This window comes from Boleophthalmus pectinirostris, unplaced genomic scaffold, assembly GCF_026225935.1.
Source record: "Boleophthalmus pectinirostris isolate CB_2022bp ecotype Guang Dong unplaced genomic scaffold, ASM2622593v1 HiC_scaffold_18, whole genome shotgun sequence".
Lineage (NCBI taxonomy): Eukaryota > Metazoa > Chordata > Actinopteri > Gobiiformes > Gobiidae > Boleophthalmus > Boleophthalmus pectinirostris.
The window spans coordinates 23095033-23122945 of record NW_026571133.1 but is presented as its reverse complement, the minus strand read 5'-3'; the positions used below and the strand labels follow the sequence as shown (position 1 = coordinate 23122945).

The following is a 27913-nucleotide window of genomic DNA, read 5'->3' as shown; positions in this document are numbered from 1 at the left end:
AATATCTATTTATTGCTTGCTTGGTCGAATTTTTGACGCAGACATCAGGACTCTACACGTTAACACTAACAGATTGTTCTCTTGTCACAAAAATAGTGATGACCCAGGTATGAAGCCACAGAAACTCGTCTTGTTTTAACTCGTGTGGTCACATCATATCAGAAACACAGCCACAACCTTCTGCCCTTCCTCCTCCGCCACCTCCTCCTCCTTCTCTGTCCTTAGCTGCCGAGAGGCTGGTCCGGATGCGTTTACCTAAAGCTCCAACACGCATCGTCCTTTTTCGTTGTTATTTGGGGGTAAGAATATATATTTTTATGTGTTATTGCTATAGTTATGTAAATCAGAATTTTGAATTAATACACAGACAGCTGACGGTTCGCAATGAGGTACCACTTGCTTCCTAGCCTCCCTCCTCTTTTTATCCGCGTAATTACGCACCAGACAAGCCATATGAACGGCAACTGACTAGGCCGCGGGACAAGGACTGTCACTCGTGTTTGGTGTGGTCAGGGTCATTGGAAATATTATAAAGGCGCATTTTAGTGCAGCATTCTCTAACTATGGGTCAAAATGGTTCTTCCAATAGACATGCAACATCTCAACAAATCTCACCTTAACGCTGTTGTGATGGACTCTCTCCTTGTGCTCAATGCTAAATAATCACACTAAAATGGCAAATGTCTAATCGTTCCTTTTGAAAAGCAATCACAATAATTGCCTATTAACTCAATGGTTTATTTGGTTTTGTTTGTATAGCCTAATTATTCTGGGTGAAAATGAATGTGAATATGCAAATTTGTTGTTGTGTTTTATCATTTTAGATTAATAATTTCACAGCCTTGATAAATGAGCAAGGTAAAGCATAAGTCACAGAGGTTGCTTCAAATGTGAATGCATGCACAGAATATTTACTGTTGTGCCATCAGTCCCTAGGCCCTATGTATCAGGACTTTAGAAAATAGTATTTTTTAAAGTTCAACAAAAGTGAATATACATCTCACAGCAGTGTACTTTTGATTTTGTAAAGGGAGGGGTATAACCCTAGCAATAACTGTTAAGGGCGGCCTGGGCGTTGGCCTGACTGGGTTTGCTGATAAAGTGCCATAGTGAAGAGTGGAGAGAGGTTGAAAGGGGTGGTGTGTGGAAGAGGAAGAGCATGCCTGGGATGGAGATGATAGGACCAGATGAAAGACATTGCACAGTGAGAGGTCCACACAAAAGTCCTCTTGGAGAAGGACTGAGCCTTTCTAGGAAGTGGTGGTCTTCAAATAGAGGATATCCTCCCCTCTGAGCCGAAAGATTTGTGGAGACTTGAACAGTTAAACACAAGGTGCCTCTCCTGTTGGCAGGCCACCACTCCCAGCCACTGTCCCTGGAGGAGACTCCATAACAGCCTGCCTGAATCTGATCAGTGTAGGTTTACACACACTCCTTGTCCCCATCCCTCTCACTAAAGCCCAGGGGAAGTGGTGCTTCTGTTTGAAAGGAATGATCTGTGCTCAGAGCAGCAGTAAAATATCCAAGACAATCCATTAGTCCTCTGAAATCATACCAGAGGTCTTTTAGCATCTAGAAAAAAAAACACAGGTTTAATTAATCAAATTGCATATTTAGCAGTATAATCTGGCAACTACAAAACTAAACTGGCATAAGTAATCTTGTCAATTAAGTTATCTCAAAATATAGAGCTTCAGTTGCCCTCAAATTCAGCATGTGTCTAATGTTTGGAGTATGAATGCTGATCATCTCCATTCTATGTTTTTTTGTTTGTTTGTTTGGTTGGTTGGTTGTTTGGTGTGTGTTTTTTTCAGCCAACTGATACCACATTGAGAGAAAAGGTTTTCTCCAGTCATGCAGAAGGTAATGGTTATATCATTCTTTACACTTTGATTATAGATACAAATCCATAAAATAATTCCTATTACCAAATGATCAATTCAGTTGTAAAAGTAATGCATTTTTATTGACCCATTACAACCTTAACTGCCCTATCCATCATTTATCCGGAAATGTTAAATTGCAACTAAAAAGATTCCTTTGTAGCTAACAAACAAAAATTTGCACTAAAAGAATAATAAATGTTGCCCTGTATTTGTAATAAAAAGGTAAATTTGTAGTTTCCTTAATGTGTCTGATGACGTCACAGGTGGAGGGACGGGTCACCCCAGTTAACCTGCCCTCCTCCAGGGGCGCTAGCACTCCAGGGTCCCCAGCCACAGGCATAACAGTAAGAATTTCTATTCACTTTTTTTTATATTAGATTCCCTCCTTAGATAATTGCTCTTGATTGTTTGGTGGTGTGTGTGTGTGTGTGTGTGCGTGCGTGCGTGTAGGCTCGTGTGGATGACCGGGTGGTGGGCTACAGAGATTTGGCAGCGTTGCCCAGAGACAAAGCCATACTGCAGGTGGAGAGGCCTGACATGATGACTTACCAGCCTCACCTCAGCTTCTCGCCGCTGGACGCCCCACGCAGAGAAGTAGGGCTCTTAACATTTGGATCACATGGCTGTTTCAGTTGTATAATAAATGTATACTTGTGTGTTATGAATAGCGATCTCAGTCTCCTCCTTCTACATCGCCTACAAGATCCCATGAGGTAAATATATGTTACTTTTGTTTCCAAATCCAAGATGAATATTAAATACATGAAAGAAAACATTTATTTGATCCCCCCAATGGGGAAATTATGGCCACAATGAGGAAATTCCACTATGTATGTACATTTCTATCATTTGTATTATGTTTTCTATTTGTATTCTTGAATACAAAATTACTCATTATATCCAGTACATGAACCCTACATGACACACTGGAAATTGGCTTTTTATTATGAAACAGAAGGTCACAACACCAACAAACAATGAGAAGTCTGTTCCCGTATTTTTGAGTATTCTGTAAGTTACAACCAGTGCTTTGTCTCTTTCAAAGATTCAATTTTTTTGTGCATTTCATCTGTCTGTCATAGCCACAGCAGGGGTTAAATTTCATTGTTGAACACTTTGTTATAGGGCTCCTTAATGATGGGTCTTTTTTATTTGAGAGATCTACATCCAACTCTCAGTAAAGCATGTGGTTCGGAGCAGAGTTACGACTTTTCTGTGTTTATAGCATTGATTAAAAGTCTGTATTTTATATTTTCAGGCAATGAAGAGCATTTTTTTGTTTTGTTTTGTTTAACAGAAAAAAAATGAATTGGTTTGAAATGAATTGATTTTCTTGTGCAGAATTTAATCACAACTTGTCTGTGTAGTTATAGTAGTCTATCAGTCACATTACTTTCTGGGTCCATTTTTTAAAATCAAACGGAATAACTGCCATCTTAATCAGTTGACAACAAAACAATTGTTATATACTACACTTGCCATAAAAATATGCATAACCAACAGTGTTCTTCATTTCACATAAAAGCCACTAATATTCCAGTCTCAGTTCCACTTCATAACACGTGCACCGTATTACTGTTCAGGTGAAATTAGAAAGAGCCGAGAGTGACAGCGTCTCTCCTGGAGGATCATCGCTGCAACTACAGGCTGAACGCAAGATCAGCCTACAACATTTTCACAGACCAGGTATATATGTCACAGATGAATCAGAGTCAGAGATACTGTTCAGAGAAGAATAGAACTGTATATTTGGATTTAATATATCTCTTTTGTTGTAGATAATGGAGCAAACATTTACAGAAAGCCTCCCATCTATAAACAAGGTGAGCACTTGTAAATTATAATTTACTGGATTATAATTTACTGTATTTTAACAATTCCTACTTGGATTGCTGTATCTGTACAGATCTAAGCAAGCATACAGAGGGCAGTGGAGTTATTCAGTCGGCCAAGTTCCCTGCAGCTCAGCGGCCAGATCCCAATGAACCTTCCAAGATAGAAACAGAATATTGGCCCTGTCCCCCCTCATTAGCTGCCATGGGTAACGCACACATGCTGCACTTACACTACATTGGTTTTCTGGACACAGCTGTACATGGTATATACATGCTCTTTTTAGAGATTGAGTGGAGGAAGAAAAAACTACTGGAGGAAGATGAGTTTGAGGACACAGATGAAGTGAAGACTGTACAAGAGCAAGAGCTCGAAAAGGTGAAACTTTACTGTACATTAAAAAGTTTTTGTTCAGACTGAAGTGAAACTTGTGACAAGAGGTATGTTATAGTAATATTTATGTAGTTGCGTATACAGTACAAAAACCTGAAGTGCAAGAGATCACCTGCTCCTTTTTGCTCTGATGGCTTCAGATTAAGTCCAATCTTGGACGTCTCATTTTGAAGGAAGAGAAGGAGAAATCCATTCAGTTTCGGAGGAAGACACAGTCACTGCCTGACAGAACCCACATGCACGGCAGTAAGACTTACGTGTTCAGAGCCCTCAGGTAGACCTCCTTTTAATACATGTTTACTGCCTGCAGGTTTGTCTACAAATGCCTCAAAGTCTCCATCTCGGACAGGCACAGGTCTGACCAGAGTAAGTGCATTCTGATATAAACACTAATATACACTGTAAAAATACAGATATACGTGGTTACCACACATATATACACACAGTTGAGCGCCACATATGTATTACCATATGACATCACAAGAAGGAGTGTTTTCAGTTTGAGAGTAGCACACAATATAAATATGCAGTATTTGTGTGTTAAACATGTAAACATGTGTGAATGAAACAACATTATAAGGAAACAACATTACAATATATTTCAGAAAATAGCGTAATATGGGCTCTTTAAAATTGATCTTACAGTACATAACATCTAATCATGTATTAACAGATGCAGTCTGCAGAGTTTTCCAATGGAGACAAAGGACAACCAGGTACATTTCTTGTTTTGTGTTACTTAGTCTGAAAAGTTTATTTTCTAGAGCTCATTCTTTCTCTCTTCATGTTTTACAGCTGCTCAGGTAAGAGTGTTGTACTAACAGTGTGTGCGTATGTGTGGCATGTGCATGACATTCACTGCCCTGTGCCTTTGATGCATCGTACATACATACTTCAGCATGTGTTCTGTCTTTACTTTTATCAAGAACACTGTCACTTAGGTGATGTGAAATAAAAAATATATCTGTATGATATATGATTTCTATGGAGTAAAGCAAACATGGGACAGACTTCTTAAAAACTTTCTTCTTGAGCTTGATGGCAAGTGATCAATACCATTAGCATAGAATGTAATGTCTATTTATTACATAGTGGATATGGATGATGGACTAAAGCTCTCAAAAACTTCTTCAAATCAGGGACCAGAGATATCACTGAAAATGAATTTAACAATTCTTTTTAACAGAGAAAACGCCATGTAACCCAATATTTGATCCAAATGAGTTGCAAATAAATCTTCTGCATTGATGACTTTGAAACAAAGCCCAGTTTCATTGACATTTTTCACATTTTTATTATGCCTATACAGAGTCTAATCTCTAATGTGCATCTTTACCATACTCTCACACTTTTGCTGCAACACTGATTGTGTGTTGCTCTGTAGAATGGAGATCGTAAGGAGAGGATGGACAGAGGAACCTCACTGCCAAGTATCTTGGAGCAGAAGGTGAGACTATTTATGTATTACAGAAGTATCAATACAGAAGTAAGGTCATATGCCACATATTAAAACTATATTCCGTGTCCTCTGTCAGATATATCCCTATGAAGCACTGATTGTGACCCATAGAGGGCGCTGTAAGCTACCTCCTGGTGTTGACCGCATGCGACTAGAGGTGTGTATGAGAGATATGAATGCCAATTATAAAAACAAATACCAGTAAAACTAAATACGGATGTAGAATAAAAATAAGCAAGTATTACAATACAATACAAGTATTTCCACTACTTCTAAAAATTGTAGCCTAAAGTTTTTGCAAGTTGGCACAGAGGTGATATAAAGTTGAGAACAATTGCAAAAAAGAACAAATGATCTTTAATAACATAGAAATCATGTGTGTTAAATGGTCCACCGTGTCTATCCTCTCAGCGGCACCTGGCTCCAGAGGAATTTGAGCAGGTCTTTGGGATGCCAATGGTGGAGTTTGACCGCCTGTCGCTATGGAAACGCAATGAACTGAAGAAGAAAGTTTCCCTGTTCTGAAGAAGTGACCTGACTTTATTAATACTTGATAAAAACATGCATAGAGTCGACAAACAGAGCCAGTAATCATATTTCCAGGCCCATAGTGTCCATTGTGTAACTAACCAATCAAGGCCTGGAGACTGGATGAGACTGTGTGCACTGAAGCTGGCCCTACTAACCCTGAGTGAGGATGCACGGATCGAATGCTCACCTCCTGCACTAATACTTGCTAATAGCTGTCCCACCTGCAGCCACTCACTCACATAGTTTTGTTTTATAGTTAAGGCGCACACTACATTTTAAATATTGTGGAAAAGTCAACATACATTCTAAGTTTAATTTGATTACTGTACCATAGAGATCTGTCTAGAACACGCTCTGTGAAATTATTTCAAAAATCTAGGCTACTCATGTAATTGTCATCATTATTTGTGGGTTTCAGTTTCCTGTTATAGGCAACATTTTGAGGACAGATTATTGTTAATTGCAGTGGCACCTGTATGAATTTTTACATTTTGAAACCCATGAATTGAGTTTTCTGTTGTCATCTGCTTTCTTTCTGTGCTGGAATCAAGGGTGGCTGGACACTTTCCAGTTATCATGGACTTCTGGCAAAATAAACTATTGGCCAGTTAGTGGTGAGGCTGAATGTAAAAATGAATGTAAACACTGCTTAAAATGGAATGAATCTGAATGGATTTGGGGTTTTGATTAACTACATTATAAGAAACATATACTAAAATATAACATTAACTTTAACATCCATTATTCAAAATCATTTTGGGTATAGGCCTAGACATGAAGTGTTTTAATTTGAATAGAACTATTGACATTTATAGAAAATTACATTTCCAAAGTGTTCCACAATCCACAAATTTGACAACATGCAGCTTCAGTTCCAAAGTGTCACAGCCTTAATCACATTTAATCAGTGTATCTATCATGTAAATCTATCTCTTATTTATAATGTATAATCCTATTTATTTGACAGTCATTTGTACTCTCAGTTGTCAGAGACACAGTCCATATCAATTTATGTTCCTACAGTATATATTATTTTTGTACAGCATTTTATGAGCAACACTGGCATTTTAATGTTTATTTCTGTGTCAGAATTGAATATTAGGAATTAGGAAGTTATTCACACGTTATCTGTTGCCTTCCTTGGTATTCTTTTAGTATCACATGCCATTCAGTCCAAACTTTTGTTGTATAATGTAGAGAACTCAAATAAACCACTGGAAGCAGTTCTAATGTTTCAGCTGTGTGAAAGTATGTGTGGGTTCTAAACTAAAATATGTATTATACAAAACCTTAAAGTCCAGTAGACTTAGTTGGTTAATTAGGCTGGCATCTTAGATAGGTTAAGATTAAAAAAAAAAACATGAATTTGGTTAACCTGTTTAAAAAAGGCTAAGTTTCAAGCTTGGGCACAGTTTTACTAGTAAAATCACCACTTTCTATTTGCTATAGTGGAATAAAATGTTGAAGGACTCGTGAAGTGCTCTGAGGATTTAAAATGAGGTACAGTCCATAAATATTCTTTGAGATTTTAATTGGGGATATGTAAGTGCATATGACAAGTTAGACTACACATTTCTTAACATGATTATATTTAAGGTTTTACAAAAAAAAAAATCATGGCCCAGTTTTCTTTTTTCTTTCTTTCTTTTCATTTTTTGTTGATGTATAATTGTACTTCCTAGTTGCACATGCAGTAAATGTGAAATGTCTAGAGGTAATTCTATAACTGTTAACTAGCAGCCATACTGCAAATAAGACTAAAGCTCATTGACACAATTATGATTTGACAAATTAAAGTATGACATTTTGATATGACCGTTTAAAACTAGCAGAAAAAAAGTGTTCCTTGTGCTTAAATTGTCACTGCATCAACACTTGACTGATGTAAAACTATGATACATATTTACCACAGATATCATCCCATCAAGCTAAGTAATATTTAGAAAACCATGAAAACCATAAGCTCTTTAAATGTCACTACTGGGCAACCCATTTTCAGTATTTCAGTTTTAGGTTGCTTTGTTTTTTCACTGTTGTATGTGTTATATACTTTGTTAACGATAATATAGTTTGTTTCTACATTTATTTCTTGTGCACTCAAGGAAGTACTGACTGCAGGTGAATCATGAGGAGGGTTTCTGTTGCTAAGAAACATATGGCTCTACACATAAAAGCAAGGTAGCTGGTGATTTTTCAGTGCCGCTCTCCCTGGATGAAGTAACACAAAGCAACACCTCCTACGCTGTCCTTTGATTGACAGTCCCCCCCGTCCTTGAGCACCACAAGCACAAGCACTCATTCAACACACGCCAGCCGCACTAAATCGCCTCTTTATTTGAATGGAGTGAAACATCTACAAGCCTTTGGAGGCCTTGTCATACATGTTCTCAACAAAAAACAAAACTTTTCCTCTCCAAACACAGCTTTAAAGAATTTCATTCATTTCATTACTGTACATTCTGTGAGATATGTTTTTTTTATTTTGTTTTGTTTTCTTTTCTTTTTGTTTGTTTTTTTCAGAAAAAAAAGAGTGGACTTGCCACTCCCACCCAAATCCCCAAGTCTTTATCACCCAACACCTTAAAGAATATATCCAGGCCCCAGATACAAACCCCTGAAATGCACCTCAAGATTTTCATTTTTGCCTCTGGTTCAGAAGGACTAATTAAGTGTCATCTGAACTTCTCTTATTGTAAAAACAAGTTTATTCAGTTTGGTTTGCAGATCTGGAAATATCACAAGTGAAATGCAAGCATCAGATATAAAATCAAGATTTGCTTCCACAATCTTCCCAAACTTCATGCAGCTTCGTTGGACAGACAGGTGACATCAGGTATGTTGTCATGGAAACATGACTAAGGCAGCTGAACTTTTAAAAGGCAGCAAACAATCAAGCCTTCAACCTACCTACTGTAACTCCTCGGGCTATTCCCATAAAAGTGAACGCCATCATGAGTACATACATTTTAAAATAGATTAACAGTTTATTATACCCATACTACATTAGCATAAGATTTAAAAGCTTGCATTTCAGTGCATCACCTTTCCAGATCTTCCACCGGAAAAATAGAAATACAATGAGACCATAATACCTGGCGAAAAAATATGACATACAAGTGCTTGGAAAAGGTCCATAAATGACAATATCACATTATTTTTAGAACAGGGTTGAGCATGAACAGTTTTTGTGGCTTCTAATAAGCCACCAACCACAAGACTGATTTATGTAATTTATGGGTAAGTTTCTGGATTGTTTTCCCTTTAAGAATTCTTTATTCTTACATTATCAAATATTTATTACTAATAATGCATGGATCAAACTTTCGCACTCATTTTCCATTTTGTTCCTTCTTTTGTCCCTTTTCTTTCTCTAAATAATTATGCCAAAATCTGTGTTGTAAAAAACATCACATTGAAAAGAGGAAATCATTAAAATATACATATAAATGTCAATACTTGCTCCTGAGAGCTCATTCACACTATCATTGGCATAAGAAAGGATGGTTTTATGCAGTGGAGGTTTCAATTGATGCTCTCATTTTGAATCAAGTGCTTTCACTGCTCTTTTACGTGGGCATGATCTCAGCATAAGTACATTTGAATAAGCGCACAGCCCGCTGTCCCAGCCTCGCCAAGAACACTCAACAGAGGGCATGAATAATGTTGTCCCCAAAAACACAAGATAAAGTGGAGCAACTAGCGCTCAACCCAGCCGTGTGGGCCACCCGCTTCATTTTCCAACATGTTTGCCCTGGTTCCGTCTCTATAATGATAAACTTCCTAGAGATGATTAAATAAATTAAGCAGAGTGAAAATTACTTGGACCAAAAAGTTTCTGCATTGCGTCTCCTGTTCTTGTTGGAGATGGGAAGCATAAGAGGAGAGTAAGTAGGAAGGAGGGATGATTGAGAAGAAGCAGAGGGGGGGAGCAGAGGGACAGACTGGGGAGAGCTATAAGATTTAGGCCTGTGCATTGGTGCCGTTCTTGTCTGGGAGTCCAGCAGTGGCCGGCAGGTTGTTAAGAGATGAAGCACCCTCGTTTTGCTTTGAGTCACGTCGTGGAGGCATCCTTTCATTGATCAGGTCCAGACCTCTGGCCTCTTCAAAGCTCTGGATTTTGTGCTGTGGCTTAAAGCCTTGAATAGCTGCAGAAACAAACGAGTGTCAAATATACTTCAATGCCCAACTGTATTTGCATAAAGAAATAATTGCCCTTATCTGAATAGCTATAAAAATAAGAAACAGTTTGAGTTTCATAACTACTGAAAGGAGGTAATGTGCTTGCCAATTAAAAACACTTTAGTAGGACAGTTGGTACCAAATAAAATGTTTTCCTGTTATTTACAAAAGAATAGACGAGACCATATTGTACCAGGTGCACACTTAAATAGTAGTGGGCAAAGTGGAAAAAGATTCACTACAATATTCTTAGACCTTAAAGTACAATTTATGAACTTAATATTTATTGGCTTCCAGTCTTTGATGAATCCAGACATCAAACACTCACTGTCCAATAGAAGGTGCAGTTTGGGCTGTGTTTGGCAACAAGCTCGTATCAAGATTCGATTGAATATATCTAAATGCTTCCTACTATATTATTTTATTTGTACATGCAGTCAAGAGGCTATTATCATTTTGGAAAGTGTCCTATTAGAATTGAGGGCATCCAAAGATCACAATCAACCATAACCATGGCTAATTGTTGTTATAATAACTAGACCTCCAGTGGAGCCACTATGGCTTCAATGACTTTAAATGTCCTCCAACAATACAAGAGAAGAATGGTGTATTCATGACAGAACTTACTTTGACAGAGAATGTGGACAGCGTGTAAGGTAAAATATGAGAATTTGAACTGATTAGTTTGCTTATACAAACATTTTTCACTAAATTCATGAACTGTAATAAATACAATAACTAAGCTTTACACAATATGTTTACATATCTTTATAATTAAAATTACAATGTTAGAAGAAGACACAAGATCAAAGACAGCAACAAAGGGATTGTTAAAACACATTACTGTATGGTACATTATGTAGTTACATAGTTAATCTGGTTAACTGACATACACAGAAAAAAGGAAAGAAGGAGACTTGCATACCTCGTGCTTCCTCTGCCTCTACGGTGGCTGTGTAAGCGTGAGTAGAAGTGCCATGCCCAAAACCAATGGAGAGAAAGTGGCAACATTAATTATCAATGCATTCAGTTAAGTCAATGTTAACACTTAAAGATAATGATAATACAACCCTCTTCTCTGATTTAACACTAGTAAAGACTACATGACAGGTTAGAAGGTGCAAAGTCTGCAAACTGGAATCAAAGTTACAATGCATTTTAAAACAAACGTTAAAGCAATACAATCTAGAAGTGTAAGCCACACTGTACTAGGAGGATTAAGGAGAGGAGTTTTTGTTTTTTGAAGCCTGAGATTGAACACATCTAGATAAACATTCATCAGAATTATGCTATGATATGCTTGTATAGCAATTTAAATTACCATCATTACCTAGGGCAGTGTGGCAGAGATGAGGGTTTCATGGACAAGATCTGACTTTACATTTTGTTGTGTTAATGAGTTGTTCAGTTCAGTAGTTAGTGTTCAGTGCACGTGCAGACACTGGAAATAAGAGTAAACTATGAGTGGATGAGCTGATTGGCTCCATTTGGACTCACCGCTCTGCAGAGTCCGTCGACCTCCAGACAAAACTCCCAGAGGCAGTGTCCCAGTGGGGGTCAGCCCTTTGAGCTGCAGCACACTCTCATTCTCCTCTCTGGGAAAAGACACAATAGATTAGGAGCCATCTGCAGAGGCAAAGGAGAGCTGATATATACAAGAACCAGTGTAACATATCACACTGTAGAAAGATGATTGTGTAATGCCCTTTTTGATGCTTTCACATTTTCAAAAGAAGGCTTTTTTTCTGACACACTTAAAAAATGAAGTGGGGCAAGTATAATTCAAGAAAAAGTCATTAACCTTATAAAAAAGTAGAGCAAGACAGCAATGGAAACGAGCAATAAGGAATTAACTCTGATTAATGATAAATTACTGATAATCATTAATACCAATTAAATAAATAACCATGCTCCCATTATTATGACATATAACACACCTGAGGACAGAGAAGACTCTGGCCATCTTTCCAATGGCCCTGATCTTATTTCTGATCACCTCTTTTCGCACAGCTGGAGCACCGCCTGAGAACAGAATTTGGGAAAACAATTATAACAAATATAACAAGTTGGATTTTTTTACTTTCCTAATTAAAACATAATTAAAGCACAAAGGCAAAACATGAAACAAACCATCAATAAAAATGGCATATATTGTTATTGTTGTTAATAACAACAACAATAATTATTAAAAAAAAAAAAGTATCCAGAATCAGAGCTAATGCTTCAGACTTTAAGAGTTGAAAAGAAAATGAATGTAAATGTGAAGGTTGTCTTACCTTCACATGTGTCATCTCCTTCTGACATGAGCTCATCATCGGAGCAGATATTAAGAACATTCACCAACATCTCTGTCACTGAAGCACAAATACATGACAACAATGCCACTGAATGGTTGTAGCAGTTATGACCATATGTTAAACAGACATCCAGAAGTTGATTACATTGCTTACCTTTTTCACCCACAAAGGGTAGAGACCAGGTGAAAACATCCATAAAGTTGGGCAGCCAGTATGGATGAGGGGAACAGTTAAACTGTCTGATGTTCATAACATTATTCTCATATTTGAGAACCGCAGCTATGGACAAACAAAGACAAGAACAAATTGTTCACATCTCCCTTTCAAAATACATGCCAATAGACTCTGTTGCTAAGGTTTCCCAAAGCGTTTCCATGGTTTCAGTCCCTCAGAGTTGTACCTTTGTTGTTGTATACATCCAGGTAGTTAGGAGCAGAAAAGATGGTAATTAAAGAGGGGAAGCCTGTTGTTTGACTTTTCCTATACATTCGATACCTGGCAACACAAATAGCACAGTCAATTCCATCTTTTAGATAAACAACTGTTCAGTATTTGTGTGGTGTGGTCATTACTCCCACTCACCCTGCATCCTGTGCTTCATGTGCTCGTATTACAGACAAAAGATTATTGTTCATCAGGAAGTCACATACTGCTGGGTAACTGGAGAGAATAAAATTCCATTTATTGATCAGTTTACTTCTATGTAATAAACTATGCAGTACTTATATCCTGGTGACACATTTTCATACCATTGAGTCAGAGGCAGTTTTTTTAATTAAGTGTGACATTTCAATTCCATCTCTGGAGTTTGGATGGACTGTGTTTCAAAATTAACTAGAACAGGGGATCAATATGGTGCCAGATTTGCCGTAGCACTGGCCATTAGTCGAGGACAAGCCTGACCCCTGCCCCAAAGGAAACATCTGCCCACATAGAGCCAAATAAAAAATCTAAACTAAGTGGTAATCAATAGTGGGCATTAGGAAATGCCTATAATTAGTGATTCTTTAGTCAGACAGGAGAGTTTGTTTATCTGCATTACATGTTTCGGCTACTTCCTGTAGCCTATCCTAGAAGAGTCCTTTTCACACTCTTTTTGATGTTCATTAAAAAGTGTGAAAAGGAAACAGTTAACAGACAAACAAGAGCAATCAAAGAACACGCAGAAGAGGACAATCTGAAATCTGCCATATCTGACTGCTGCAAGAGACAAAACCACATCATAGACTGGAAAAATCCCTGGGTCATCTGTGCATACCACCACTAGATCAGGAAGGCCATCAGGATCCGCAAAAAAGGTCCAAGGAGCATAAACCGTGACGAGAGAGTGTACATCTTGTCAGACACTTAGAATGCAGTCATGGAGAAGGTATCAGACTGCAGGGGGTCTAACCTTCCCCTACTATGTGTCAAAACAAAGTAAAGGAGCCTAAAAGTCACTTCACTGTGTCATCACGTGACACTTCTGAGGAAAGCTACAGGGAGTAACTGAAACATGTACAACAGGTAAACAAACTCTCCTGTCTGACCAAAGAATAGCTAGTTATAAGGTTCAAACTGAAGGCAGAATGAATCTTTACCAAAGATTAGGAAATGCTGTAATTGGGTAATTGCCTATTTACAGTGTTCCGCTTCTCACACTGAAGCATGTAACATTGGGCATCATATCTTTCTCTAATTAATCATCTTTTTTTAATGTCATAACATATATACAAAAGCACAGAGTGAGGGAATTACAAAGCTGAGTGGCACCTGTAGAAATAAGAGCAGCCTCTGACACTGTTATGGCAAAAATGTTCCTGGGTTTTTTCTGAGCCATAGTCCTCTCCAGGATCAGACCAGAGCAGGTCACACATGGGTCCAAACGCAGGTGGCTCTTTAAAGCGATCCAGCTGAGCACAAAACACATACAAAACTATTAACCATGCAGCAAACAGCTGTCCTTTAAAAAAAACATGAAGAGCAGACAATGGGTGCTTTTCTAACTTAATGTCTCTTTTTGCTTTTATTACCCATGCACACTTGGGTACCTAACATCCCAGATATATATTGCTACGTAAAAACAATTAAACAAAAACAATGTCCTGATACCACTCTTAAGTGAATGTTTGAGATGTAAGAGTTGTAACTTACATTCAGAGTAGATTATACTTAAATAAAATAATAATAATAATAAATAATAAATACAAAATCAACTTTTTGTATTGAATTTAATTGTATTGAACTTGGCATCAGGACATGTGTTCAAAACATCAGCACAAGAGATAATCAAGATGCTTTTGCAAACACTATACTTTGTTATCTTTGGCTAAACAATATAATGTGTACTGGAGAGGTACCTTTTGTATATCACCTAGGCAGGTGATTTCAGGGCTCAGACCTCCATGCACACAAAGGAACTGCTGGTTGAGGAGTGCAGCCAGAGGCAAGCAGTCAAATGCATCCATACATGCATCATATACACGCTCAGAGTATTTTATTTTACCTAAAGAAGACAAAATGTGAGAAACATGCCTCTACTCCATTACAAACATTCTCTGACCAAAAAGACTTACACTCCTGTTTGAAGGTGAAGTATTCTGTGAGATGTCTGCACTCGTGGTTGCCTCTGAGGAGGAACAGCGTGTTGGGATGGTTGATCTTCAGGGCCCACAAGTACAGCACACACTGGAAGAGGCACAATCATCAGACTACAATAAAGACTTTGAGAGATTTGATGTATATTTTGGATTATGATTCTGCTGAAAGATCCAACTTCAGCCAAATTTAACCCTTCTTTTTTTTGGCTGAGGGATCAGAAATTCTTTATTATATTTACTAATATTTAAATTCTAAGTTACAATGCACGAATATTTACCATATGCCATTTATTTTAAAAGGATGCCTAGGAATTTATCTCCTGCAAGAGCAATAATCTTAATAAATCTGTCTCCCATCTGATTTCCTCCAGCACCAAAATAGACTAAAAGCATTTAAGGAAACAAAGCTTAAGTTGTAGTTTTAGCTTTGTTTCCTGAAATCCCACTTGTGGTGATTGTTGCCAAAATGTTACAAATATATATTGCTGATTTATGTAGGCTGCTTTGTGTTGTAGTTTAAGACTTTCTGACCCTAAAACCCCACTCACTGTACCATCCTCCTGACAGTGAGTTGAGGTCTGTTAGACATGTCCATGTCTATTTTGAGTCACTATTTCTGTGCATTTCAACACTGAAATCAGTAATCATATAAATAAAAAATAATAATAAAAATGTACATTTAAGTATCAGATAACAAAATGTATTTGCATTCCTGGTAAATGTGAAAAACTTGTTATTGGGGCCTTTGTTATATTTCATTTGGATTCACTGTACTTCTTTTGGATTCCCTGTCCTTGGATTCCCTGTCCTTGGATTCCCTGTCCTTGGATTCCCTGATGTCCTTGGATTCCCTGTCCTTGGATTCCCTGTCCTTGGATTCCCTGTCCTTGGATTCCCTGTCCTTGGATTCCCTGTCCTTGGATTCCCTGTCCTTGGATTCCCTGTCCTTGGCTTGGATTCCCTGTCCTTGGCTTGGATTCCCCGTCCTGCCACAAGCTTTCCACAAATCCCAACATAGAAGCATGAGAGCGACCACCAACATTTCAATGCCATCTATAGCTAAAAAGACCCCCTCTTTAGAGAACTCACAGGCAGAAACGATCCTCCCTTTTGATTGTTTTGGAAATGGAACAAACTCAGCCTGCAGGCAATATTCAAGACAACTGTCTGCTCATAGTGTGTCAGTGGGAGTGTATGTGGACCACTATTTAAAGATGGGCTCAGAAGCAGCTCGTGCTCAACACCAGATATCTCCCAAATGTCAAATTATATGGCACATGCACAAATACAAACACAGACTGTGGCTCCTACCTCAATACTGAAGTACCCTCTATCAACGTAGTCTCCCAGAAACAAGTACCGGGTGGTGCTGGGGGAGCCGCCCACCTCAAAGAGTTTCATCAGGTCAAAGAACTGTCCATGGACATCTCCACACACTAACATGGAAGACAAAGATTACCCTCATTAACTAATATATATATACTGTACAAAATATAGTCAATAGGAGAAGCCACATGCCAGAAAAAGCTACAGCAGAATAGTATAGTTCCACTGAGAAAAGGGTGGATTTGTCTTAAAACTGTCAGTTTCACACCTGACATTCAGTTGTGTTTCTTAAGTGTTTAGAGACTGGGATCTATCTGTCTCACCTGTGATAGGAGCTTCGACTTCCAGCATGCACTTCTCCTGGCGCAAGATGCTGGCTCCTTCATTGATGATTCGCAGAGCTGCCTCCTCCTCCAGACGACCTTCTTTTACCAAATGGGCCTTGAGCGTCTCTACGCTGGGCCTTCCATCCACGTACAGGTCTTTGACCGTCAGGCGGTTACCAGGAGGATATGGCACCGCTAAACAAACAACACAATAAGACTGAAAGCATAAGCAGGACATAGGAATTGGAGACAAGTCAATGACATCTCCACAAATATACACCAAACAGTAATATACAACCGCATCATCATCTGTAGCTGTTCACAGCCTTCATTTCAACGTGATATGTGTTCTCATCTTTGAACCAATATTTTAATTAAAGACAATTTTTGTCCTGAGCATTCACAGGTCAGTGTGTGTCCAGGAGTGGAACTCTCTCAGTCACTGGTTCCTTCAACTTAGCTCCAGATAAAGGGCAGACAATGTCCTGTAACTATGTGATTTAGTTCTATGTTTTTAAGTTGCCTCATTAAAATGTTTTATGTTTAAAGCAGTGCCTTGCTACAACTTGCGTATGTATATTACGAAACAACTAGTCCAGTCATGCCCAACGTAGGGATCAGGACCCAAATTTGGATCCCCAAAGATTATTAGGGGTACCCAGGGGTTCATAGAAAAGAGGTAGTAGACTAGACTGTGTGAATTTTGATAAGGGGGAGTGGCATGTTAATTGCTTCTATAAGGTATTTTATAAAATTTTATAATTATTGTTCTATAACATTGTTATTAACCAGAAAACAAATTGTTTTCCTTAAAGGACAATAGCTTCTCAGGTAGGAGAGGGGCGACATTAGAATTGCCAACGCATTCATGGGTGAAACAGAGATCGTAGTCGTAAAAGGTTGTGAACCACTGACCAAGAACACTGAGTATCCTGATCAGCCTGCCCTTTTTGTATTAGTCAGACATCACCAGAAAAAAATGAGTTGTCTAGTATTTTCACGATCTAAATTATGAGAACACTTTCAAAGTTTTAACAAGACTTGGCATGTCAAGGCTAGAACAAGACAATGAGATACACTGGAATAAGGCCTGAGGCAAAATGCCAAAATAAGCCACATTTCTAAACAAAATGTTTCTGCCTTCACACAGGTAGTGAAGAAATAACTTGTAGAAGGCTTGTAAATTAATTTTGTTTGTTTTTTGAATGTCAGTTGAGGGAGGCTACCCTAAATGGCAGTGACAATTTATGCAGTAAAGGGATTTTATAAAGATTGTGTAGTCATGCTGTCTTGAAGAAACAAGTACCCAAAAGAAGGAAAAAAAATAGCCTGTTAAAACATAGTATAGGTTGTTGTATTTAAGTGATCAAAGAAAGAGATGAGTGTTTTCCTATTGGCTGTATGGAGCTAGGAAAATTTTCTTCAGAGCTATGCTAAAATACTCCATTGCATCAGCTTCCAATGTAATCAGCTTAAGTAAACTCAGGCTGCTAACTAGGCCCAATATTTCCACCTGCAGAGTACACAGTTAAATGTGCATATGATGACAGATAAATACTTTTCTAGGATGCCACAGCATATAAATGTATTTAAGAAGAGAGCAGGCAATCTTCTTTTCCTGTTCAGAGCAGGCCCTGACTGGTCAAATATCATACGGTCACAAGCCAATCAAATATAAAACAAAACAAGGACTGTATGTTTCAATTATATATACACACACACCACCACTACTGGCCCAAAACTATGCAAAACACAGTCTTAAACGTGCATCTATGAGTAGCTAGAATATAATCAAGCTTGTGTCTCAACTGTGTGAGTAGTTTGGAGAAAGACGTCTGCCAAGAAGAGTGGTAAATGGTATTTGTTATTTTGTGTTGCTTCAATGGAAGGAAAGAAAGCAACAATTTTAAATCTAAATGTATAAAAGAGCTTTACTACTACTACTAATTCTTACTTAAAAGGTGCATTGTGTAACTTTCTTGGTGGATGGTCCATCAAAAGCTTTTCTCCATTGAGATGTCTGGAATGTTTCACAGTATGGTATTAAACCTTTACATCTTCATTGAGACCAAACCACACCAAGTTACAGATCAGATCTGTGGGAAGTAACTCCTGTTTTTGAGGTATAAAACCACCTGTAATTGAATAAATGTGTAGAGCTGTTTAACGTCATACTATGGAACATTCCAGGCAGAGCAATGACATCTCCATGGAGACAAGCAGGTAAAGGACCCTCCAACAGAAAAGTTGTGCAATGCACCTTTAATTAGCCCCATTCACCTTGATTTATCACATAAAGACAGAGCCTTGTCTGGTCCTGTGGTCAATTCATCAAGAATAAAGAGGGAACTACAATACCAGCCATTGCAAATGGACAGAGTGATTCAATTAAAGAGAAGACGCGCACATCCCAAAAATCTAAACGGCATGCAGGACTCAAAAAGTCAAATTAAGCCACAAGACCAAGGCATGACAAAAAAATGCATGCCTATACAACTCTCTCTCACGTAAATTGGCTATTAATGTTGATGTTGTAATGTATTAAGCAAATGCATAACTCAGTTTCACATCACCAACAGAAAACTTATTTTTGAACAATGTGGACAATGAAATTTCTAAATTAGGCTCAGTTTATGGTTTCCCGTTTCCACCATGCAGATGCCAACCAATTTAGATTCTATAACACATTGAACAATCCTTAAAGGGATACATAGGCATTGGACAGATTTGATCTTAAAAATGCGGCAGGAGGATTTCGAAGAGCGTTTTAACTGCTAAGGTAAATCCGCTAAACGTCTTGTCACTTATACCGGGTCGGTGTAAACTCTTGATTGGCTTTGTCAGACAAGTCTAATTAGCTCTATTAGGTCCTCTTAATCCAGTGATTGAATGATTTACATCGACCACCACTGAGTCAAAAAAATACAAAGTAAAAAAAATGCGTTTAAAAACTTGTAACTGGTATAATGGACGTCGATTAAAACACGGAGATGGCATTTCATGTAATTGAGAATCAGTAAAACGGCTGGTTCAATAAACTGTAGGATTGGCATTAGTGTTGCCATAATGCTACTACCTATAATCAGAATGACAATGTAAATACCATGCATAGATAATAAAACAAACGCATCCATCGGGTCCCGGCTATAGACGCACATTTGAGTGATGATACTGGGTTTGCCATTTCGCAGAGCTTTTCAACTCACTGCAATATTTGGCAAAGTGGGTGAACTTCCTGCACCAACAGAATTGGTCAAGATCAACCTTAAATTATTGAACACAAACCTTTGATGGGTCGTTCTATGGTGGAGAGCTTGTTTTGGTCTTTCGTCGACATTCTCTGCTCGGGACAGTTGGTGGCCAATTAGCTGAATTCCTATCTAAACTTGATGAATTCCTTCTAGCTAGCCGCGCTAGCTAGAGTGAGCTAGCCGCGGTAGCTAGCGGAGTTTCTGCAGCGCCCGCTGCAGTGTGCCACAGACGAGCCGCTCGGGCTGCACTTAGAATTGACAAGGAAAGGGAGAGGGGAGATCTCCTTTACTAACAAATTACAGCCTCGCCTGTGCTCGCTGCAGCACAGTGCAGTGATGCTAAATCGCTGTCACTTGACGGGGGAGAAGTGCACGGGTCCAGGAAACAGTCCCGGGAGCGCGGATGACCAAATCAAGAAGTACAGAGCAGTGCGTCAGATCATAACTCAAGTTTATCCTTTTACTCTTGGACGAGGTGCATCTGTCACAGGCCGCCGGGCTTTGCTTTATGTCGTGATCCGATGTGTCGTTCAGACCCCTGTCGGATTACAATAATCCGCCGCAAGCGGATTTCCTACAACATGGCTCAGAGCGTGGGTTTGTGGGTAGTGTAGTATTTAAGGTAAACTTACTTTACTATACAGGTCTCCTCCTTCTATGGTCTCCTCATGCGAAACGGTATGGGGTACTATGGGGGCAGTAAATTATGCAAAACATTTGATTATTATTACTTATTTTACCCACCAAACAGGGCGCGTTAGCCCGAAAGATTAGTTTGTAACTAACCCAATTAACGTTCCCTGAACGTTATTTAAAGATCATGTCTGACTTGACTGACATGACTTTCCCAAAAAGTTTAGGAAACCAAATATTCAATCGTTTCCCAGAGGAGTAGTAGCTTGGATCTAAAGGAGTAACATTAACCAAAAATAAAGTTGCACAACCGTTATAAATTTTTCCAAAATAGCCAAAGGTAACTTTCAGGAAACATTCTGATGTCTTAAAAATAACCTCCCCAGAACGTTAGTTGGGTATGACATTGTTATATTGTTGTAATTTCAAGATAAAAGAACAAATGGTATGGGACTCTGCAAAGGACGCTACAACCCATCCATGTTAACAATAGCATAGCACCTCCCTGTGGCACGTAGTATTCATGACAACGTTGAGATACAAGGATATTTTATATGTATGTCCTTATATTTCCTGACTTACTTTAAAGTTGAGACATATTGATGTGAAAACCAAAACTTTCCACTCATGGAAGAACTCATAGCCTATTTATTCATAATATTACAGGTCTTGGTCCTTTTTTGTTTGATTGTTTTTTAGATTCCTTTTATTAAATTATATTCTCAATAGGCCTACACAGGTTCTCTGTAAATGAAAGTAAAACCAGGAGGACTGTATATTAAGCACAAAACACTGAGCTACAGTTACAAAGATATAGCCTAAACCTATAGGCCTACAGAAGATTTTTCCTCACAGCTTTGCAGTTTAGTGAGGAGAAAAGTGGTATATGTATTGTTGTAATGCAATTAGATATGTAGATATATTGTTGCTATTGTTATTGTTATTGTATGTTCACAAAAGGTTCTTTTGCTAAACAGCTTCATAAAAACAAACAAACAAACACACAAACAAACAAAACTATAAAGTAGAGGGTGTCTTTAATGAAAAGGAATCTAAGATATCTCTGCCCACACCTAATGAGTGCATAACACTGTAAATAGAAACCGTTTAACTGGTTTAAGGACAGCAGTTGTCAGGCTCTGATGATACTGGCCATGTATGGTGATCTTGGCCCGTTTGGGGGGTCCCATTTAGATTACATTTCCCCTAAGACAGAGCTTCATTCAAATGTGCAGCACATGTTCTGTCCCAGTCCAAGACAGCTGTTGTATTTAAACTCCGTGTTCTCAGATCCTTTTGCATCAGTCTATTGCACTGGTAGTAACGCTTTCAGGATGGTATGTCTCTGGATCATTATATTTGTATGCATTTAAGTAAGCTATTTATTTGGATGTTATATGTTGTTCTACTATAGGCCAGCAGAAAGACAAAGAAGAAGGAAGGAGGTGCCAAAAGAGCCCAGAGAGCATCATCCAATGTTTTCTCCATGTTCGAACAAACCCAAATCCAAGAGTTTAAAGAGGTAAAATCTTATTTGAGTCTTTAAATCTTATTTCATATATGCAAGATACATCAGTTAAAATTCACGTTTTTCATAGGCTTTCACTTTAATTGACCAAAATCGAGATGGATTCATTGATAAAGAAGACCTGAAGGACACATATGCATCATTAGGTCTGTATCTGTATTGTAACAATTGAATAATCTGTTACCTAACAAATAACCCAGAAAGTATGTTTTGAAGGTAAGCTCAATGTGAAGGATAATGAACTTGAAGACATGTTAAAGGAAGCAACTGGACCCATCAACTTCACAATGTTTCTTAATCTATTTGGAGAAAAGCTGCATGGTAAGATCATTCAGTGTCTTATCAGAGGTTGTGAAAATGTGGGGAAAAAAGGTATGTGTGTGTATATATCAATTTTGTGTTTGTGCAGGTACTGATGCTGAGGAAACCATCCTAAATGCTTTTAAGTTATTTGATTCAGATGCCAAGGGTTTCATACATAAAGATGAGTATGTTGACACAGCATGTTGTTAATTTAATGTGATGACTTTACACTAAAAAACAATATTTGTGCTAAAGACTGCAGACTTTACTGATGACCCAAGCTGACAAGTTTTCGTTGGAGGAGGTAAAAAGGACTGGCCATTTTATATGATTTTACTTGTGTACTAATAAACCCCATTGACTTGCAGGTCAATCAAATGTTCCAATCGTCAAATATCGACCCTGCTGGCAACCTGGACTACAAATCTCTGTGCTACATTATCACACATGGGGAGGAGCAAGAAGAATAGACATGTAATAACAAGTTATTATTTCTAACTAATTATCAATAAAACTATAGACACAATATATACCACCAAGACTTATTGATTTTATTTTCTTAAAAACAAAATAAACATTTCAGTAAATAAAATACAGTACACGACCTCTCCAAAATGAAAAGCAAAAAACTTCAAGTATTAGTACTACAGTGATGAAAACCATTACCCCGTGCACAAATGTAGTGATCAACAACCTGTTGTCTGTTAGGGTGACAGGCATGCTTGTGCCTTGACATCGCTGAACACGAAGAAGGATAAAGAATAGGCAGGTAGCTGGACATGATCTGAAGGAGGTAGAGCAACTCCTTTAAGATCTGGGAGAGTTGTGTCATCCACCATCTTCAGAACTTCTCCATTTAGCTTAACAGATCTGTAAACATAAACAGACAGACCATGGTGCTTAGTTGCTACATGTAAAATAAAAGCTTTTAAAATGGGAAGAGAGCTCAATAATTATATCGAGGAAATCCACTGGCACCTGGAGCAGAGTCCCTCCTCTCCACTCTGGTCAGACTCCAGGACAAAAGCCACCACTGTGCTGGATGCCATGTGTGCAGGCACTGAGACCATCACTGCCTTGTGATTCAGGTTCATCGCTATTAGTGTCACTGCTCCATTAGTGGAACTATAGAATATCAAGTATGTCAGAAAAGTACACTACTTTTTACTGTCTAGATTATACATGCAAAATACCTTTTTTTGTCTGTGCAGTGCAAATAAAGCCGAACTCTTTTGGAAAAAAGTGTGTAGTTGCCAAATGCTTTCACTGACAACACTTGTTGGCCAACAAGCCTCTTGTAAAGAACAGATAACCAGTAATCCTACAGTGGACAAATCAATTATTATCATCTGTAATTGGTAAAGTACAAAATATAGCAGTACAGGACTTACAGGAAGGGGGTCAAGGTTGTCATCAATAAGGTGGTAACTCCCAGAACCAATGAACACCTGCCTCATGACTACATTCAAACCCAGTTTGGCCCCAAGGCCCAACTTATCCAGCCACCTTTACAAAATAAATATATCAAACCAATGCTTCACAAAATGTTCTTTGTGCAAAACTAAAATACAGTATTAAAGTTACAGCTGACAATGTATTTTAACTGCCATAAGACATGACCAGAGGTGCAGTTAGTAACCCATGAAACATAATGTTATGTACATATTTTTGTACATAATTTGGACTTACATAAAACCAGCAACAAATGTGTCAGAGAGTCCCAAAGCGCCTCCTCCATATGCTGAACTAGTCTCTCCAAGCCATACTTTCTTCTGTGGTGATGCCTGTTTCACTTTCTAAACCAAAACTACATGTTTAGTGATTGAATGTGGCACTCAACACCTTTCATCACCTCTTATCACACTATTACCTGCAAGACTTCATTTGTCTTTAAGGTCAGAGTGTCGAGAACTTGAGGGTCCAGAAAATCTTCCAAAGATGTGTCTCTTCCATTCACATAATAACTGTATAAAAACAGCTCAGAAACATAGTATGTACATGTTTGATGTTTACTTGCTATGTATTTTATTTTGGATGGGGAAAGCCAATTCATACTCACTGGTGCCATGTACAAGCATCAATTGCCTCAGATCCACTCTGTAAAAACCTACAGCAGAAATTACAACAGCGTGAGGACACATAATTCTTCATTCCACACAACTGCATTATGAAGTCATGTGAACCAAGTTAAACAATTACTTAGTCTACTCCCATGTGACATAAAATTCAACCACAAACTAGAGTCTCAACACAAAGCTCTTTTGAACTGTCGACTTGTAATAAGTATGCAGACTGAATATTAAAGGTGTGTCGTTTTTTTCGTGTACCTGGAACATTTTGATACAATTTTCTTAAATTTATGCAACTACTTTCTATTCCTAAATAATAACTGGCCTGGTGGCCACACCTGCTTGTCTTTGTGGAGATAAAAGGATTGTATTGTATGCCACACTTTGGAACATTCCAAGCAAAACACTGAGCTTTTGGACACCAGAAAATTTGTGCACTTACCCAACTTGAACTTGAACTGTTTGAGTTTGTTTTGGGGTTAATATTGGTTCATTTACAAATAATTTTTTGATAGGCACTACTTCTTCATTAACATATTGCAAACTCACCCCTCCAGTATGTCTATTCTGTGGTCCCGGGGTTGCCCAACATCTGGGCCATACAATCCAGACTTTTGGTAGAATTTAGATTCTAACATTATCATTCTGAGGCGGACAAAATCCTGTCCCAGCTGGAAGCCATCGATTCTAATGCCTGCTTTCTTCTCATAGCTGTTTGGCTCTGTGAAAGCAAAAACAAGTCCATGCTCACGCCTCTCAATGGTCTACTCATATGAGAGTTGGTATACCTAGTTGTGATATGAGGAAGTTTCATGATGTTCAACCATGTTAATTTGTTTGCTTTTGTTGCTATTTGTTATTATTTGTTGTCATCTGAACTGTCTTTGAGTGATGTGACCTACCATTGCCCAGCTCCCATGACATCTTGTACTGCCTGGATGCACAGTAGTGCATAAGTGCCTGTGCATTGGAGCTGTTCCAGTGGTTGTCAGCTGTCCTGAGCAGAGCATTGAGTCCAAAAATCAGCTCCATCCCAGAGCAGTTAGAGAAAGTGTACAGCTGGTCCACTGTAGCCTCTACAGCAATGTATAACTGAATGAGTTACATTTGCTTTCATAAAGCCAAATACAATGTTTAGATAGAGTCATGACATAGACCTGTGAATTTAACTTTTCTATACTTTCTCTGCAGGTCCTCTCTCTTTAGGATTATTTGCTGCTGGACCCAATCCTTTTTCAGCTTGTCTTCCAGCCAAGAGGGCAGCACATTGTTGTCACACACATCTGCAGCTGCAACACAATATATACAACACAAGTATAATCCTTTTCAGGGAGCTTTACACACATTTTGAATTTACACATACAAATTGTGACTTAACCCAGAACTACACCTAGTCTAGGCCAGGTCTAGACAAGCCTACAAAACAACAGGTAGAACACAACCTTGGGTTTGGGCTCAAGTGTGTAGTGAACACACAGAAGTGTCTGTCATTACATGCGCTGTACACTCAAAATCTGATCATGATGAACTTTTGAAGTTTAAGACTACTTAAATAGCATGTAAACAGCTAAATCTTCTGACTTATTTTTGATCTTGGTTGCACTGATTACTCAGATCAGATTTTGCATTTCATTTCATTTAAGGCTAACTAATTTTAAAGGTCCAGAAATCAGATAATATGATTTTGGTGTGCATGTTAACCTTTCCAAGCCAGTGTCAAACAAACTGCTTCTTTGGAAGCAAAACAAGATGATAATATCTACCTGGAGGAACCTTTGAGCCCCAAACATCCTGAGGAGTGAAGACCATGAAGTCCTGCCTTGTCCCACCAAACCTCAGAAAGGCTGGAGATAAAGCCCTTGCCAGTGCTCTTATCTTTGGAGATCTGGATTAAATAATGAACTAGTTATTAGTTACAACAAAACAAAAGCTGTTCTCTGGTACTCCACAAAGACTACAAAATAAATTCACATGGCTTCCATTTGTACGCTATGAGGAAAAATGAGCCTTCACTGTTGCGTATTAATAGGCTACTACAAAAAGGATCATGGTGTTTGTGTCATATTTGACCAGAATGCCAATCCCCAGAGAGGAAATTGGAAGACATAAGCTGCTTTAGAGTGTCACACTAATGGGAAAATGAAAGGTCTAGTGCAGTACAGGTTACAGGATTAACACTAAAGAGTAGAGAACACATTAGTCTACCTGAGTCACCTACCCCAAAAGATTCATGAACTTTTCATCGGAAGCCAGGCTGGCATCTATGGTGAGAGATAGAAAACGCGGATCCACTCGCCGCACCACTCGGGATAAATCCACCTTCATTGCTACATTTTCTGAATTGGTGAAAAAGTGTCTTTGCTTGATGAAGTCCAGTTCTTCAGACGGACACAAGACAAGCACAAAAACGATCGCAATGACAGCCTTCATGGTTTCACTGAGTCCAATACATAGTGCTCGCACGTTAAGTACGTGACATAAAAGAGTACACTTCCTGAATGTTCATTGCTCTTGTAGGCTCAACTCATTTTCACAACAGACAAAAAACTACGCCACCAGGGGTCACTATAGGAATTTGGTCAGGCCGAAGTGACTTGAACCAGCTACCCTCTGGTCAGAGGGTGAAGGCTTACAAATTGCGCGTTGACTGCAAAAAGTTTTTCATTTATGTCTGTTTTGAATTGTGCAGAGAGAGAAATCTGACAAAGATCTGGTCAGTCGGACAGCTTGTGGTGATCAAAGACACGCAACACATCATTAGACTTAGACAAACTTTATTGATCCACATGGGACATTATTTGGACACAGTAGCTCACACATCACAATATAATATGATATAATAACAAAATATAAATGCTAATAATACATTCTAAATAAGTAGAAAAAGAGATAGCAAGAGAAAGGTGTCAAATAAGGCATAATTATATAAATGTAAATGTACAAGTCAAAATAAAATTGATAAGCAATCAAATATAAAATCACAGCTATATACAAGAAGTTATAGGAAGACAATGCAACAATGATATTGATGATTGTCAGGACATACATACATACATACATAGCATAAGGGTGAGTCGTACAGTTCTGTGGAGCATGGTGGGAATGTAGTCCTGTAACTCTCACTGTTTGAGTAGAGCTCTAGGAGCCTGTTGGAGAATGAGCTCCTCTGTGCCTCTATAGTCTGGTGCAGTGGGTGAGCAGGAGTGTCCATGATAGAGAGCAGTTTGTCCAGTGTCCTCCTGTCCCTCACTGTGACAAATGACTCCAGCTCCCAGTCGATCATGTGACCAGCTTTACAGGTCAGTTTGTCAATCTGCCAG

General features: G+C 38.4%; 4 protein-coding genes across 6 annotated transcripts; 2 read left to right on the top strand and 2 right to left on the bottom strand.

Moving 5' to 3' along the window:
• Positions 1 to 157: 157 nt before the first annotated feature.
• dmtn (dematin actin binding protein) lies at positions 158 to 7339 on the top strand. The gene is made up of 16 exons (XM_055154085.1): positions 158 to 299; positions 1815 to 1863; positions 2150 to 2230; positions 2337 to 2480; positions 2555 to 2599; positions 3470 to 3572; positions 3665 to 3709; positions 3793 to 3927; positions 4006 to 4097; positions 4253 to 4358; positions 4423 to 4478; positions 4786 to 4828; positions 4908 to 4915; positions 5497 to 5559; positions 5648 to 5728; positions 5983 to 7339. The coding sequence occupies exons 2-16, from the start codon at positions 1855 to 1857 to the stop codon at positions 6094 to 6096; spliced, it is 1125 nt and encodes a 374-aa protein (XP_055010060.1). The 5' UTR covers positions 158 to 299; positions 1815 to 1854; the 3' UTR covers positions 6097 to 7339.
• Positions 7340 to 8414: 1075 nt separating this feature from the next.
• Positions 8415 to 20646, bottom strand: ppp3ccb (protein phosphatase 3, catalytic subunit, gamma isozyme, b). Its single transcript, XM_020926361.2, has 14 exons — positions 20095 to 20646; positions 16807 to 17004; positions 16469 to 16593; positions 15134 to 15245; positions 14918 to 15063; positions 14331 to 14470; positions 13161 to 13238; positions 12979 to 13073; positions 12732 to 12857; positions 12558 to 12635; positions 12219 to 12303; positions 11779 to 11876; positions 11207 to 11233; positions 8415 to 10247 (listed from the first exon to the last, which is right to left on the bottom strand). Exons 1-14 carry the CDS (start codon positions 20144 to 20146, stop codon positions 10063 to 10065), a joined length of 1545 nt encoding a protein of 514 aa, XP_020782020.2. The 5' UTR covers positions 20147 to 20646; the 3' UTR covers positions 8415 to 10062.
• Positions 19492 to 23032, top strand: LOC110161518 (myosin light chain 5-like). 3 transcript variants are annotated; one of them, XM_020926267.2, is made up of 7 exons: positions 19492 to 19588; positions 22108 to 22215; positions 22292 to 22367; positions 22438 to 22542; positions 22631 to 22709; positions 22780 to 22828; positions 22893 to 23032. In XM_020926267.2, exons 2-7 carry the CDS (start codon positions 22180 to 22182, stop codon positions 22992 to 22994), a joined length of 447 nt encoding a protein of 148 aa, XP_020781926.1. In that variant the 5' UTR covers positions 19492 to 19588; positions 22108 to 22179; the 3' UTR covers positions 22995 to 23032. The 3 variants fall into 3 exon arrangements, with proteins under 3 accessions (XP_020781926.1, XP_055009250.1, XP_055009249.1); XM_055153275.1 differs by lacking the exon at positions 19492 to 19588 and adding an exon at positions 20583 to 20682; XM_055153274.1 differs by lacking the exon at positions 19492 to 19588 and adding an exon at positions 21931 to 22030.
• A 22-nt stretch (positions 23033 to 23054) lies between these two features.
• Positions 23055 to 27105, bottom strand: hpse (heparanase). Its single transcript, XM_020926447.2, has 12 exons — positions 26812 to 27105; positions 26357 to 26478; positions 25751 to 25882; positions 25496 to 25669; positions 25143 to 25314; positions 24584 to 24631; positions 24395 to 24488; positions 24214 to 24320; positions 23916 to 24030; positions 23718 to 23845; positions 23503 to 23649; positions 23055 to 23394 (listed from the first exon to the last, which is right to left on the bottom strand). The coding sequence occupies exons 1-12, from the start codon at positions 27021 to 27023 to the stop codon at positions 23229 to 23231; spliced, it is 1617 nt and encodes a 538-aa protein (XP_020782106.1). The 5' UTR covers positions 27024 to 27105; the 3' UTR covers positions 23055 to 23228.
• Positions 27106 to 27913: the final 808 nt, after the last annotated feature.